Here is a 17057-nt window from a genome sequence, read left to right on the forward strand (position 1 = left end):
ACTGACGGTACACTAGTTAGCTTTGGAGCTGCACAGCTCTAGAAATTAAGGTTTGAATACCGTTTTGTCCTTTTTTTATGTGGAATTTGATTGTTTGTCTTCTTTCTGCATAGCAGTGAGATAAGAGTTAAGAAAATGGATACAGGAATGTTTAAACTAAATGATTCGTGTCTCAGGTGGCTGAAAATTGATTAAGTTTGTTGAACTTTACTTCTTTATATGTTATAATGCTGTAATGATATCCGCAGCATGTATATTGAGGCACTCATGAAACTTCATTTGATCTCTTTTGTACTAGATAATCATGCTGAGATTAATTTACAGTGTATGACCTTTGACAAGTTCTCCTTGAGGTGTAATAGACATGGCCTGTTAGAACAGTGTGACCTCTTGTGCCCACAGTTAGTTAGCTTTGCCATTTGATTTTATCAGTTTTTAACACACTTAATACATTACAGCTGTATTAATGGCCAATGATGTACAACACAATTTTCCACATAATATAATGTGAGCAAGTGTGGAAGACAGTTCTGTAAATTAACAAGCAAACTGAATAGCTATCACAAAGATACTTCCACAGTTACAGACGCAAATGGACCAGTTGTACTTTTATTCATAGTAATTACCCATTGTATTAAAAGTGTTCTTGATTGCGATAATTGAGTTTACCGTATTAGTGTAGAAAAAACAATATTTGGTGGAAGCCTCTTCAAAAATAACAGCAGTTAAAAAGATGTAAAATTGCTCCACAAAATCAAGACATAAAGAAGCACTAATTTAGATGTCACCTACCTGTAAGTATCTAAACTCTTCTTCCTTGTGGCAGGCTTAGGTGGCTTCTGTGTTGTTAGGGTCTCAGTGTCATCATAAAGTGGGGACAGCCTCTAAAACAGCAATCAGGAGAAATTGAGATATGAAGTGAGGTTTCCTGCAATATGAAGCAATAAACCACATACATTTAATTTTCAACTCGGCAAGTCACGGAGTAACTTCTGCTGCCAGCATTTTAAATTCTGCTCTACTCTGCACTTTACAAAAGAGGAAATCCTGAATGCATGCAGTAAAGTGGCGTCACATCCTTACAGAGCTGCTGTATGCACAGACTCAAAAACAAATAATGGTTCTTGGGTTCCTCTTTTCTGCGGTGGGCTGGCACTCTGCCCGGGGTTTGTTTCCTGCCTTGCGCCCTGGCTGTGTTGGCTGGGATTGGCTCCAGCAGACCCCCGTGACCCTGTAGTTAGGATATAGCGGGTTGGATAATGGATGGATGGATGGATGGGTTCCTCTTTTAGTGGCACACAACCTCCTTGTGCAAGTACAAGTGCCAACTAACAAACGTCACAAATGAAAATCTTGCATATGCTATTTTACGATTTTAATACAGTTCTTGCCAGTTAATATAAATTAGCAGAATGATCACTTTCAATCCCACCACACCCTGCCACCAGAAAAAAATGCATTTTGACTCCTCCCAATATAACAGTACAATACAGAAGAATTGTAGGAGAAGGAGGCATCTACTATGCAAACCAATAAAGAATGGCGACTGTTGATGAATCACAAGAGAGTGTGTGCTGGGGTTTGTCATCCTCTGTGAAGACAATTACAAAAAAGGAAAAAAGTGGATTCTGTGTGGCTTTAATTTCAGACTGAGCTTTAATTGTTTCACTCTTACTCCTAATTCTATTTTAAAGAGTACCCTGGAAAAATAAAAATAAATAATTCTTTTGCAGCTTCCATATTTGGTTTGGAAAACCTCATTTCACTTCACTCTACAGCCAAGTTGCCTCAGGTTAGGACAGCAGGCAGTAGCACTCAGTCTTCTTGGGTCTCACAACAATCCTACAGACAGCTATAACCCGATCCAAGAAGAGAAAGTGTAATTGTGCAGGAAAAAAAAAATCTTTTTGGGTATAACAAAAAAGTTAAGTAAACTGTGACACTAGTTTTAGCTATTGCATGGTAGGAAACAAATCCCACTTTAAGAGTTTATAATTTTCTCTGCCGTGTTGTTTCAAACAGTTTCCAGCAACTCCTGCCTTATGTGAGACTAAGAGCTGTGAGGCTGTGAAATAAAACTGACATTTTATTTATTTTGTACATTTTATAAACACACAAAATACACCTACTACTATGCTATTTGTAGGAATTCCAAATGCTTAGCCACTGACATGATACCATCAAACTGGCAGACCAAAGTGGTGCACTTGTGGTCCAATAGAAGAACCTTTATATTACAGAGGCTTCAAAACAACTTTCCAAAATAGTTGTCTCTCTTCCTCTCACAAAAAGAACCTACAGATGGTTACCAGCAGGAGTTTATCTACCATTTCTTTCTCATGTAAGTATAAAAAGTGCCGTCTCCCAACGCTAACAACAATGCTTCTCGCTCTGGCAAACAGTACAGGACCATTCATTCATAGTTTAATATGCAAATAAATATAAATAGCCACTTAAGTTCAGCATTCTGTGAAAAGACAATGGCAAAAGTACAGGGAAAAACGTACTATTTGTTGGTTTAAGCCATGGTATAAGCAACAAAAGGAAGTTGATTGAGTAATGGAGTGGCGGAGAAACTCGAAAGTTCAAGTTCAGAAAGTGACACAGTGCCCAAAATAAAAAAAGTGGTCAGATATCAAAGTCGCCGTGAAAAGGCAAGTCATAGCCCACCGTCTATGGAAGCATATTAGGGTACAGAGAGAAAAGAAAAAAAATAGGGACACAGTGGAAAAAAAGTTAAAAATGTCAGCTTTTATCTCGAAATTTCCACATAGTTTACATTTTCATTAAAGTAGAATGTCATAAACTTCATCTTAAAATCAAAGTTTAATTTACTAGAGTTTCTCAGATCCCATCGCAACTAAAGTAGCATGTTAAATTCTTTGTATTCAGTGTGTTCTTCTATGTGCTCTGAGTGTGAATCACAATGTGCTTCTTAAACAGGCTCTCTCTTACCCCGACAGGATACCTAATACATTACGTTCATGATATTACAGCTCTCTGAACAATTTAAATACTAAGATGTATACTTGATATCATTTTCATGATGATAGGAATTAAAGCATGTATTAAACATGAGGGCACGGTGGCACACTGTTAGCGATGAGCTGGCGCCCCATCCAGAGAAAGTTCCTGCCACCTGCAAAATGCTTGCTGCACCATGCATGACCCTCAATGAAATAATTTATTGCAGCAGTACTGTCTCTTTCAAATGTACTAACCCCCAATTCCTGTCCTTCCTTTTCTTTCTCCAAGTAACCAATTATTTAAATGTAGTTCAAAATGTATCTGTATAATGTAATATAGATACTTTACTGCATTTCATCTTAAAAATGATATCACGAGCTCCAAGAAGATAGCGCTTGGAAATCTAAATTGACTTAGAAGTCAGTCGTCATCATATGTAACTATGCACTTTCTTCTATTGAATTGAATTCCTTTATTGTTATTGTATTGTACAATGAGATTTAACATGCAAATCCTCTGTAAATTTATTTTGTATAAAATGATAAAATAATAACAACAACAAAAATAATAATAATACAATAAAAAACAATGAAAAATATGTAAGCATAAGTGGCTCAGGTTGTGCAATATTACAACTGTAGTGCAAGTTTAAATTGAGGTATTTATACTTGTAAGTACAAACAGTTCTACTGGGAGCACTTGATGGACTGATTGAGTGCGTTTATAGCTCTTGGGATGAAACTACTTCTGAACTGCCAGGTCCTGACAGGAAAGGCTGTGAAGCCTTTGCTGTATAGAAGCAGTTCAAATAGGCTGTGCGCATGGCTGAAGCCACGTGTGCTAGATGCTGTATTCCGATAATCCTCTTTTTGATCAGCTGCTGTAGAGTTGTGATTCCAAATTCAGATACAGTGGGTTAAAATACTCTAAGTGGTGCACTGAGAGTAACAACGCTAAATCAGCCATGGTATTTGGAATAGTTTGGGCATTCCGTGGACTATTATATTGTTACAGGTTAATTACAATCAGATGCCTTAAACTAAAACAATATGTGGTTAATTTCAGTTTATTTGATAAAGCCGCGTCAGGGATGTGAATCTAAAAAATAAAGGGAAACCATACAGGACCAGTAGCACTACTTTGATGCTGGGTGCCGCCAGTTTGCAAAACCGAGCCGAAAAATTGTGTACGTGATGAATTGAGCTGTCGTGAGAATGTGCGTGGCTTTACGCCAAGTTTAGTTTTTATACATCGCAAAGTGAGCATGGAAATGGGCATACGCAACATTTTTGTGTGTAAGCACCGTTTATACATGAGGCCCCTGGTCTCTAACACCAGCAGGTTGCGCACAGTGGAGCAGTCATTCTTCTTCTTTCCTAACATGCTTGCTTCATGCTGTGTTAGGAGACATGCAAGTAACTCGAATTTGAACTTAATGTCATTGTTAGTGGAAAAAATGCAGATATCCAAGTTCTGTCTTTCCCCCAAAAGTCCACAAGACACCCATTTCTGGATGCCCTATCCACATGTAATTGTCCCACTTTTTTATTTTAGCTTTTCTTTTGAGGCCCCGGTTGATAGTCTGTATTCATATTTAAACTGCATTGGTCAAGCTCTGTAGTTGTTGGGATAGCTTTTGGTTTCCTAAATGTTTTACCTTTGTTGTGGACATCACTTGTCCTTACTCAGTCATTCCTTATAATGAAAGTCTCATTGCTCTTAGACACTCTTTTAACAGATGACCTCCCTAAACACCCACTCATCAGGCTGGCAGAACTGTACTTTACCCTCAGTGCTTTCTCTTTTGATGAGTGTTTATTAAAAGTTCAGCAGCATTGGAAGTGGCACTAGAATGAGAACTTTACAGGCTGGGTAAAATAACAGAAGCACCACATGAGAACTTTATCTTTAAAGTAACTAAATCAGGATTACAAATGCAACTGCAAAAGTGAGTCATAGCACGTTGATCACAGCAGCTATAAAGGAAGTCTGACAATTAGCACTTTGTTATGTGAGTTTTCAAAATAAAGTGAGGAAACTAACAGAGTTGCAAAGAGGTTACCATAAATGCCCAAATTACTTGTGCATTGGTCAGAAAAACTGTCATATGCTGTGATTATTTTTGACAACTGAATTTTTTTCCCCCTAACACACATAACAGAAACAGTGGTCACAAAGTTAAAGATCATAGACATTGATTGGCAGACACCTGACTGGTGAGCTGCTAAATGCAATAAAAATGAATAATTGAATCTGCTCCTCTTTGACTCAACAAAAAATAACTATGTTGTGAGCTTCATCATATTGGAATTTTACTCCTCTTTTCTCATCATTAAAATGCAGTTTCTGTGCTTATGTTTTTAATGATTTCCCATTGGAAAAACTGTACATTTTTTCTTCTCACAGCTCTGAGTAAAAGAAAAAAGAAAATTTCAAGTCTCCATCACCAGCACTTCATCAGGAATGTTTGCTTGTTTGCTCTGGTCGATGTGTTTGAGCAGCAAGAACACTGTTCAAACCCTTGGCCTTGAGCTGAATCTGTTTAAAGAGGCACGCTTGAATCTCATAGTGCCAGGACAGACATTAACTGATCATTGAATACTGTATGCGGATGAAAAAGATTCAGTTTGCTGGAAATCCAAAGTTGTTTGAAGGGTGCTGTTAACTGGTGCTTTTGCTGTTCTCTCCTTAGTTGTCAACCGGCCATTTGTTTTTTTAGCCTGTTTTCAGGAAAGGCTAATGTTAGAGACTCATTTGTTGTGACTTTTTAGTATAGGTCCATTGTAACATGAAGATCCTCTATTTTAAAAAGTTACACTGATATGTGTGTCAATAAACCCTGAAAGATAAAAATTCCAGATTTTGCTTTCTACCAAGCCCAACATAGCATTTAATGGGACAAACTACTATGCTTAAGGGGCATTCTGAATGGTTATATGTCTTTGGACTACCTTTATTTTCAAGGGTCTTGGACAAAAGGGGCTTTTATGCGTCCTTTTTTTTTTTTTTTTTAAAAAAAGAACTAGACTGTTTCATGAGATATTTTATGGATTGGTGGTGATCTCAATTGAAAAGGTAATTACTTCTCTTTTCTGAGCATCATTAAAATGCAGTTTTTATGCTTATGTCTAACAATTTCAAACTGGCAAAAATTGTATTTCAATATTTTATGGGACTTTGACAATAACAATAATTAGACAATATTTTGCATCCTTTAAAAAACATGTTTGTAAAAGTCTAATTTATCTAGCTTGGTCTTACAGGATTTACACCAAAGACCAACAAAATTATTATAATTAGAGCATTTTAAACAAACACTTACCCTTAATGTAAACAAGATATGAATCCAAAGGGAATAAAAAACTAATCATAATTGAACTACAGGTCATGAACATTACAGTCTGTATAAACATAAACTGCTCTACTGTAAGTTGAATTGCGCAACATACAAGCAAGAACAAAAATCTACTTTACTATTGTGTAAAAATCCAAAGTTCTGTCAAATACTGCACAGGAAAAAAAAACTATAGCATTTGTAATCAAGTTTTTTGCACAGATACAAAAAAAACCTATAACATTTTTAAATAAATTACTAATATAAGTTCTGTTCAATATTGCACAAAGATATAAGAAAAATAAAAACATTTGTAAAATTCTACTGAGGAACACTAGTCTGTCCACAGCAACAGGTGTCAGTGCAGCACCATTATGTGTTACAAAATTTCCGGTGCTCAAAGCCCTCTCAGAAGGGCTGCTTGAAGAAAGGATGCAGTGGTACTATTTTGGAAATTTTCTCAATTTGCAGAAAAGTATTTCTTGTGTTTTCCACCACTCAAGCGGATTTACATTACTATCTACCTCAGGAATCATCAAGTAACTCTTGATCTCTTTTTCAATGGCAGTGTGCGGAGACTCGCTTTCTCTGAATTCCTACGTTTTTTTGAAATAGCTGCTAAAAGACTTATATTTTCTTTTTCACCCAACAGTGGTTGATTCAGATGTATACTTCTGTTTGAGCAGAATGGTTGGGATTTATGTGTAGGCACAGCATCTACGTTCAAACTTCATCATTGCTTTAACATTGTTGTCATTATAGTACATACTTTATACATGCGTCAGAGTGGGATGTAGTGGGTCAAGGAGGCAGGTATCTGTGTGAATAGTTTAAATAATGAAAGAAAAAAAGTGCTTTGGAATCGTGGACCCCCAATTCTGTAACCTTCCCCAGATTTGTGCCTCGAGACAATCCTGTCTCGGAGGTCTACAGACAATTCCTTTGACTTCATGCTTGGTTTGTGCTCTGACATGAACTGTCAACTGTGGGACCTTATATAGACAGGTATGTGCCTTTCCAAATCATGTCCAGTCAACTGAATTTACCACAGGTGGACTCCAATTAAGCTGCAGAAACATCTCAAGGATGATCAGGGGAAACAGGATGCACCCGAGCTCAATTTCGAGCTTCATGGCAAAGGCTGTGAATACTTATGTACATGTGCTTTTTCAATTTTTTTATTTTTAATAAATTTGCAAAAATCTCAAGTAAACTTTTTTCACATTGTCATTATGGGGTGTTGTGTGTAGAATTCTGAGGAAAAAAATGAATTTAATCCATTTTGGAATAAGGCTGTAACATAACATAATGTGCAAAAAGTGATGCACTGTAGGTGATACGACAGAAGTATGTAGATATTGTTTGGCTTTAAACTTTAAGTCGGAGACTTGTAGATCGTCTAATTCATGTTGCCATAAGGGAAAAAGTAGTGTTTCTTCCCAATGAAGAGGCGTATCCGCGAGAATTAAAAGTTTTGTTGTTTGGTGAAAGTGAAATCCACATACCAGAGTGGCAGAGACGTGAAGTTGCTGGCACGTAGCGCAGGCAGGGGAGTTGGCGAGCGAAGCGAGCAGGGGTTGAAGCCCCCTAGTACATTCTTGAAAATAATCTGCTCAAATTTTTTGCAAAAAAGCCTTATATCTTGCATAAATTATATAATTTGATGACTCATAATATTCTGAAAGCATTACATCATCTACTGTGATTCATTACCAAAAAAAGATGCTTTTTTGTAAGTAATACAATAAAAAAGTGACAAGCTTCCTATATTTCTACTGCAGAAATGTAAGTCTCTCTGAAAATAAAATTGATACCTTTAAGCACTTAATTGTTATAACTTATCTTTATCCTTTACTGCCCAGCTATCTATCTATTTATATAGATGTACACACCAACACCCTCCTAGAGACAGCCTAGGTAGCAGGGGTGCCAATCAGAAGCTGCTTGTACCCAAAGTCAAAACACACAGATGCATAAACTGGTGTAAAGAGCACAATACATTGACCTCTGCACGGTGGAAAAAGTAATATAATCTGAGAAGTGACCTTTCACCCTAGTTGCCACATCCGGACAGGTTTACATGTGAAGGAAGCCTTCAACCCACAATGACTATTACATATGGTGGAGAGTCCATAACTTTATCGACACCCATCTTGTGAAAAGCTATTATGTATAATGATTGCTCTGCATGGTTGTGTAACCGGAGTAGATTTTAGGAAAAAAAATTGCAGAAAGTGGATTGTGTCAATCAGGCTAATTCAATAACCCCGAATAAGATTGGTAGAAGATAGTAAACCTAACCAGCAGAGGGTGCATAAAGCTTAGCTTCATATCCTCTAGTTCCCTCTGATTGGTCTATGTACAGGCTGCATAGGATAATTACAGGGACAGGATTGAGGGAATAAAGAATGAGAGAAGAGAGAAAGAAAAAGGCTTTAGCAAAACTCTGGAAGGAGAAGGAGGATGGTGCAGCCATGAGGAGCTAAAGAAAATGCTTTAGCAGAAATTTCAAGCAAAAGGAGAGCTTTAGCAGAACACTGAAGTGAAAAGGGACTAAGGAGGAAAGCTTTAGCACAATGCTAAAACTAAAGAGAAAGGAAAAGCACTAGTATAATGCTGAAAAGACGAGGGTAAGGAAAGCTCCAGCAAAACACTATAGAACCATGAAAGAAAACCAGATAGCAAAGTTCATTCTCAGAGAGAGGGTGACTCAGAAACGAAAAGGAGGATGCCACATCAGGACACGAAGAGACCTGAGTGAGGAGAAGAAACAGCACATGGAGGTGAACTGAACATTTTGGTGAGCCTACAACACACTCAAGCTATGATTGGGGCCCCCAGTGGAGAGTGAAGAATTATTCCTAAAAGGTATAAATTAATAGGGGGTAAGCTCACCAGTTACTATTATTGGAAGGATGTTGGATGTTATTGTAAATTGTTCCTTTTGTTACTGGGTTTTATTACATGTTGTATACTGTATATAATTGTATTTTGTAATATTTGGGTATCTATCACTGTTACTTTGAGCATTTACTGTAAGTAAGATTTTTTTTTAATTGAGAGTAAACTGTGAATTTGTTATGCTTTATTAAGTTAAATGTCTCAAACTAGGTAAGGAGGGGAAAGTAATAGTTACAGATATTAAATGTGAATACTGGAGGTGGCAACACCATATCTAAGAACTCGGGACCCTGCACACTGATCAAAAGAAAGGGGGATGCAGGGGTTATAGTTGCAATATGGAGCCTTTTTATAGGACCAGGTGCAAACACTGCTCTCTCACGAAGTTTGGTTGCATTTCCCAAGGTAATACCTCCAACCCAACCCCCACCCCAAATAATACACACAGCTAAACTTATTCAAGAATGGTTTCCTGAACACATGGTTTTAAAATGATCTTCCAATCTAAGTATTTTTTTGAACCTTTATGAACAGTTCTAGAGTTGAGTTCATTGCAGACTTCCATCTCCTTCATCCCTCAAAGAACAGGTGGCTTTTCTTAATGAAGAATGGAGCAGCCTCCCACAAAACATAGCTTAGGTCCTTGATATTAATATATGTTAGATATATTTTTTTTGTCCATTCCATTTCAACTATGTTAAAATCTTTGTTGGCAGGGTAGAATGCAGTCATGAACCGATTTACAGCTCCATTTGGCACCAGCCATTTGGTTGCTCATAAAGTGAGCATATCATTGCCACTGAGCCTCTGTGGGTCTGGTGAGGGTCACCGATTTGCTTACTTTAAATGCCAGTAGGGTTTCATGTAAGGAAAGGTGGTGCAGGCCAAATGCATAAGAAGTAGCCACATGGGGCAGCACCAATCAAAGAAAATCTTAAAGAGCCGTCCAAGAGTCAGAAAACATATGAGACACTGTGAAATAATAATACTAACAATAACAAAAGGTTTAGAAACACCTTGTAAATATTAATATCATCTTAATGAAAGAACAAAGTGCAAACCATCTCCACAAAAAGATTGGAAGCAGGAGTTCAAATGTCAAAGGCAGCATCAGTTCAGTAAAGGACAGCAAAGAGACTGGTACATCTGCAGCTCCACAAAGGAGATTCGCCTGCCCACCCATGATGTACATATCACTACACAGACACACCACGTTTAGCATCCCTGCTGCACTGCATGCCACCCGTCAGTGCAGCATTGAAAAGCCCTGCTGCTATGCCTCAGACACTGACTGCACGCCTTTAATGTGAACGTGTTTCCAATAGTTTATGTGCCGTTTTAAAGAAGAAGGAAGACCTATGTAACACTGCTGACAAGTTGCAGCAGTCTGGGATGAAAGGTAAGAGCTGGCATTCCATCATGCAAATAAGCAGTTTAAAAACCAGATGTAAGGAAGCTTATAAAAAATAGCAAAGGTACCAAAGTCGAAAAACATTCCAACTCGGTGACAGTGAGCAGCCCTTTTAAGGATAGCACGGAACCTAAAAGAGCCAAGTAAAGGATCCATTGGCACTTGGTGCCAGCATTCGGCGGAGTGGCTAGATGTTACACTATTAATTTTATTCAGTGAAGCACAAAAAAGTAAACTATGAAATATCACAGCAAGTCAAAAGTGGCACAGTAGACAACAATGGAAGAATGGCAGCAGGAATCAAAATATCTTTACAGTATGTTTTAGGTACAGCACTGTATTTTTTTAATTAAACTATAGAAATCCATGCTGAAAGTATCAGACATACCTGTTTCTTGTATCTGTTCATTGCACATAAAATATACATATAACAGATATGTAGAGGGTATCGGTCTATGGCCTGCATAATAATTTACTCTACTTTCAACAAAAAAGATAACAGTGGTATGTCTTTCATTTCCTAGGAACATCTGAGTACTGGGGTGTTTTCCAAACAAAGATTTTTAGTGAAGCAGTATTTAGATGTATGAAATTAAATCAAAAATGTGGGTACCCTTGTAATTTTGCTGATTTGAATGCATGTAACTGCTCAATACTGATTACTTGTAACACCAAATTGGTTGGATTAGCTTGTTAAGCCTTGATTCATAGATGTGTCCAATCATGAGAAAATGTATTTAAGGTGGTCAATTGCAAGTTGTGCTTCCCTTTGACTCCCCTCTGAAGAGTGACAGCATGGGATCCTCAAACCATCTCTCAGAAGATCTGAAAACAAAGATTGTTCGGTATCATGGTCTAGGGCAGGGGTAGGCAACGTCGGTCCTGGAGTGCCACAGTATGTGCAGGTTTTTGTTCCAACCCAGTTCCTTAACGAGAACTCAATTATTGCTGATGAAGCACATATTGCTTAAGTGACATTTTAATGCTTCATTTTAGTGGTCTCGCTTGTTAAGGTTCTCCAACCTTAATTGCTTATTTCAATCTTAAACTGCTGCATTCAGTGTTTTAATTGCTCCTTATTAGCAATAAGATGTAAAAGACAAAGCAGCCAGCAGTTCTCCAGCTAGCTTTTTTCCAATTACATCTGTGTGTGTTCATCATGCACGGTTTGATTTAATAAAACACTTAATAGAAAAATGTGACAGACTGAAAATGATCTGTTTTAGGCTTCAAATCATTTGGATGATATCCTTGGAAAGGAAAAAAATCTACGATATAAAAGCCTTACATTGCACAGACTAACAAGCCATAAAATTAAATATAAGGTCTGAGATTGGCAATGATTGGTTTCTAATTAAGCAATTGGGTTGGAATGAAAACCTGTAGCCACTGCGGCTCACCAGGACTGACATTGCCTACCCCTGTTTTACATCTTATTGCTAATAAGGAGCAATTAAAACACTGAATGCAGCAGTTTAAGATTGAAATAAGCAATTAAGATTGGAGAACCTTAACAAGCGAGACCACTAAAATGAAGCATCAAAATGTCACTTAAGCAATATGTGCTTCATCAGCAATAATTGAGTTCTCGTTAAGGAACTGGGCTGGAACAAAAACCTGCACATACTGTGGCACTCCAGGACCGACGTTGCCTACCCCTGGTCTAGGGGAAAGCTACAAAAAGCTAATCTCAGAGGTTTAAACTGTCAGTTTCAACTATAAGGAATGTAATCAGGAAATGGAAGGCCACAGCCACAGTTGCTGTTAAACCCAGGTCTGGCAGGCCAAGAAAAATACAGAAGCGGCATATGTGCAAGATTGTGAGAATGGTTACAGACAATCCACAGATCACCTCCAAAGACCTGCAAGAACATCTTGCTGCAGATGGTGCATCTGTACATCGTTCTACAATTCAGCACAATTTGCTCAAAGAACATCTATATGGCAGGGTGATGAGAAAGAAGCCCATTCTGCACTCACACCACAAAAAGAGTTGCTTGTTGTATGCAAATGCTCATTTAGACAAGCCAGATTCATTTTGGAACAAAGTGCTTTGGACTGATGAGACAAAAATGGAGTTATTTGGTCATAACAAAAAGCGCTTTGCATGGTGGAAGAAGAACACCGCATTCCAAGAAAAACACCTGCTACCTACTGTCAAATTTGGTGGAGGTTCCATCATGGTGTGGGGCTGTGTGGCTAGTTCAGGGACAGGGGCCCTTGTTAAAGTCGAGGGTTGGATGAATTCAACCCAATAATCAACAAATTCTTCAGGATAATGTTCAAGCATCAGTCACAAAGTTGAAGTTACGTAGGGGTTGGATATTCCAACAAGACAATGACCTAAAACACAGTTCAAAATCTACAAAGGCATTCATGCAGTGGGAGAAGTACAATGTTCTGGAATGGCCGTCACAGTCCCCTGACTTGAATATCATCGAAAATCTACAGGATGATTTGAAGCAGGTTGTCCATGCTTGGCAGCCATCAAATTTAACTGAACTGGAGAGATTTTGTATGGAAGAATGGTCAAAAATACCTCCATCCAGAACCCAGACATTCATCAAAGGCTATAGGAGGCATCTAGAGGCTGTTATATTTGCAAAAGGAGGCTCACCAAAGTATTGATGTAATATCTCTGTTGGGGTGCCCAAATTTATGCACCTGTCTAATTTTGTTATGATGCATATTGCATATTTTCTGTTAATCCAATAAACTTAATGTCACTGCTGAAATACAGGTACTACTGTTTCCATAAGGCATGTCATATATTAAAAGGAAGTTGCTACTTTGAAAGCTCAGCCAATGACAAACAAAAATCCAAAGAATTAAGAGGGGTTCTCAAACTTTTTCATAGGACTGTATGTGATAAACTGACATGTGGTGCCTAAGACCCTAGGCAGTAAGTATGAATGGCCTCAACTCGGTCGAACATAAATTACTGCATGACTGTTCTGTTTTTCTTCTTTACTCAGACTTTGCTGTGTCCTCTTCCAGAAGTTGGCCACAGGAAATAATGAAGCACTTTACCGGATTGCATCCATCACACAGGTTCACTGTCAACGTATCTACAACCATTTTACCATTATTTGTCATCTATCTTTCCGTCTACATTGCAGGACCTAAAATCTCTGTTTATTACAGGTCATTTGACTCACACAGTTACCTTCTTCACAGCTCCTTCCATCCTTAGTACGCAAAAGATTCTTGTCAGACTCTACTGCCTCTGCAGCAACAAAGTCGACTTCTACTGTATAATGAGGCTCTTGGAATGAGAAGCTTTTTCATCAACAGAAGATACCCTTCCCAAATTGTGGACAGTACACTCAACCAAGCCAGGAGCAGACCTTACAACCTAAACGGACACCAGCAATGAAACCCAGTCCCCAATCATCCTCTCCATCCTAACAACTTCTCTTATACAGGCCATTAAACAAAATGACCCCCATTTAACAAACCACAAGAGACTTTCATCCTAATTTACTCGATCTCTTTTTACTGACCAACTATCTCATACAAACTCATGCTACAAAACAGAGCCACTATTCTCATGTGGCACTTTTCTGAGTAACAGGTGTCACTATATAATTAAGTAAATATGTTATCAACAATAAAATTGTTTATGATCACTGTGGAAGATTATCTTGAACAACAGGCCATCTGCAAGTCCACAAACCTCATTTGTTGCATTATTTGTAAAAAGTGACCATCCTTCTACACAAAAGTAGTTTGTTGATCACTTCATTGAGCATATTCAAGCCATAAAACTTTTTTTTTTCAGTCTCTCTCTGTATTGTCAGCATGAAAATAACCTTTTATTATATTTTCCTTAAAAATGCCATGGAGCCCCCTCAATCCCAAACTAGAATGGGGAAAGTGGTGGTGGTGCAGACTTATAAATAACTACAGGTCATTCTGAATGGTAAACTAGACTGGGTGAACAACAAAACCTGCTACATGAAATACACTGATCCTCTTTTGATGTCCTATCAGTGTCTCAAGTTGCAATTGTTCTGTTCAACACTATAATCTGCTAGGAGTGCAACACCAGGTCAGTGAATTCCAAACTGATCAGAAAGACAGCCCAAAAAAAAAAATCTAAAAAAAGGCCAGCATTACCAATGCTGACAATCCCTCATCCCACAACAGTGTGCTATAAGGTTCTACTGAGGGTCTTTTTTGCCCTTAGCCATCAGACTATATATTGCTTCCTCCCACTGGGTCAGTATTTATTTTGAGAACCTATACATTACATTCACACTTGGTATATTGTGTGTACACCTCTAGTTCTTGTATTTACTGTATGTAATACACATTTTGGTACTGTTTTGCACTGTGACTTAATGTTTTATGTTGCTGGAGGATATGAATTTTCCCTAGGGGTTCAATTTGGTACTGTTTTTCGTATATAGTTCCTTATCACTTAAATGCACTCCATTAATGAAAATCTTAGCGGTAATGTGCCAAGATGAACAGACCAAGACACTATCTCCAACAACTTCTTCAAACTACTCCTGGAAATTTTCCGTGTGTTCCAGGCCTTAAGCACATTCTTGGTCTTTTTCCATGGGGCTGTTCCTTCTACACAATCCAAGAAAGGTGCCCAGTGGGTATCCTAACTATAAGTTAAGTAGGAGAAACAGAAGTTTTACTCTAAGGCCCCGTTGAACACCTTTGGATGGGTGGCTGGGACACGAGCATGTCTGAAGGTTGTCTGTCCATGCTATGAGATTCAAATAGGATAAGCCAGAGAGATGTTGGATTTAAAGGGATGCATCAGGGTTCGGGAAAATTTAAGGTACAGCTTTCTGCGTAATTTGAACCTTGTTTTAATGAACTTATGGCTTGATTTTAACCTCCACCATCACAGTTTTTATTTATTTATTGAACTTCTGCACTGCACTATTTATTTGACCTCTGTTTGTTTTTTGTCTGTTGGATTTTAAAAGCACTTATCACTTTTGCACCTACAGACAAGAATGGGATAGATACTCTCCATCCATCCATTTTCCAACCCGCTGAATCCGAACACAGGGTCACGAGGGTCTGCTGGAGCCAATCCCAGCCAACACAGGGCACAAGGCAGGAACCAATCCCGGGCAGGGTGCCAACCTACCGCAGGACACACACACACAAACACACCCACACACCAAGAAACACACTAGGGCCAATTTAGAATCGTCGCCAAACCAACTAACCTGCATGTCTTTGGACTGTGGGAGGAAACCGGAGCGCCTGGAGGAACCCCACGCAGACACGAGGAGGACATGCAAACTCCACGCAGGGAGGACCCAGGAAGCGAACCCGGGTCTCCTAACTGTGAGGCAGCAGCGCTACCACTGCGCCACCGTGCCACCCCTGGGATAGATACAGACTTACTAAATTTTAGAAACTGAAATTGGCCTTTGAGATTTGGAATTTAATTTCTTTAGTTGGGAAGGAGCTGGAACTCGAACATGAGTTTGAAAAATGCTCACTATATACTGTACAGTATGCAGAGGTGCTGTAACTAGATTTCTTGATTAAAGATGGTCTCTTTTCTACTCTGGAATTGCCCCATGAGGGAGGTCTTGGGCAGGTGCAAGGATACCCACAAATTCCTGGCAGGGTGCCATGCTTACAGAAACTGTGTATGCTGCAACAATAATTCAGAGTATTCTGCCTTTTTAGAGATGATGGATATTATTGTCTTATAATGGTAACAACAACCGAAATGCCTACCTGATCAGAATCCATGCAGTAAATGGACATTGGACTTCTGTGTTTGTAATGGATTGTCCTTAACAAATATCATGTTTGAATGCAAGAATCTATAGATACCCACATTTTTATGTTAAATATTTTAATATTAAAATATATAATGTCTGTGACAGAGTTAACTCATAAACTAATATGGAAGCCAATTTAAAATTTTGGTATTTAATTTCTGGAAGGCTGTGGGTAGTATGGGGTAAAGTTTGCATCTGAAAGGTATATTGAAAGAGAGTCAAGGGTTAGCCAAATACAGTTTTCCCTACTTTTGTTACGAAATGATATACAGTTTATACTGTACATCTGTATGACTAATAGAAATATTAATCATTTACATGTATCTGGTCAACAACAGGTATTTCTTCTATAAGAAATAATATACAATTATAGAACCTAGTTAGTTTATTACTTGACAAATTTATCTAGGATGAATCATCATTTTTAGATTAAACAATTTTCTCATCATAACACAGTCTAAAACCAAATAGGAACAACATAGGTCAGATTGGCATTACCCATCCTGCAATGCCTGGACCACAAATCCATGGCTTAAAAAGTTGCTGCCACAAACTCTTTGGAATGCAGCCTCTGCATTCTTATCTGATAAAATGATCAATAACAAGTCAAGAGACATCTCAAAGATGGCTCTTCAAGGCACTATCTAAATACCCAAGCTTAAACAAAGCTACAACT

The 17057-nt window shown here is 38.2% G+C and overlaps 1 protein-coding gene across 1 annotated transcript in view; it reads right to left on the reverse strand.

Annotated features, from left to right (window-relative positions):
• ptpn18 (protein tyrosine phosphatase non-receptor type 18) overlaps positions 1-17057 on the reverse strand; it is a 174490-nt gene that overhangs the window by 53563 nt on the left and 103870 nt on the right. Inside the window, exon 12 of the mRNA XM_051933588.1 lies at positions 793-884. Within this exon, the coding sequence (XP_051789548.1) occupies positions 793-884 (92 nt within the window). The remainder of the gene's footprint in view (positions 1-792; positions 885-17057) is intronic.

Source organism: Erpetoichthys calabaricus, chromosome 11 (genome assembly GCF_900747795.2).
Source record: "Erpetoichthys calabaricus chromosome 11, fErpCal1.3, whole genome shotgun sequence".
Classification (NCBI taxonomy): domain Eukaryota; kingdom Metazoa; phylum Chordata; class Cladistia; order Polypteriformes; family Polypteridae; genus Erpetoichthys; species Erpetoichthys calabaricus.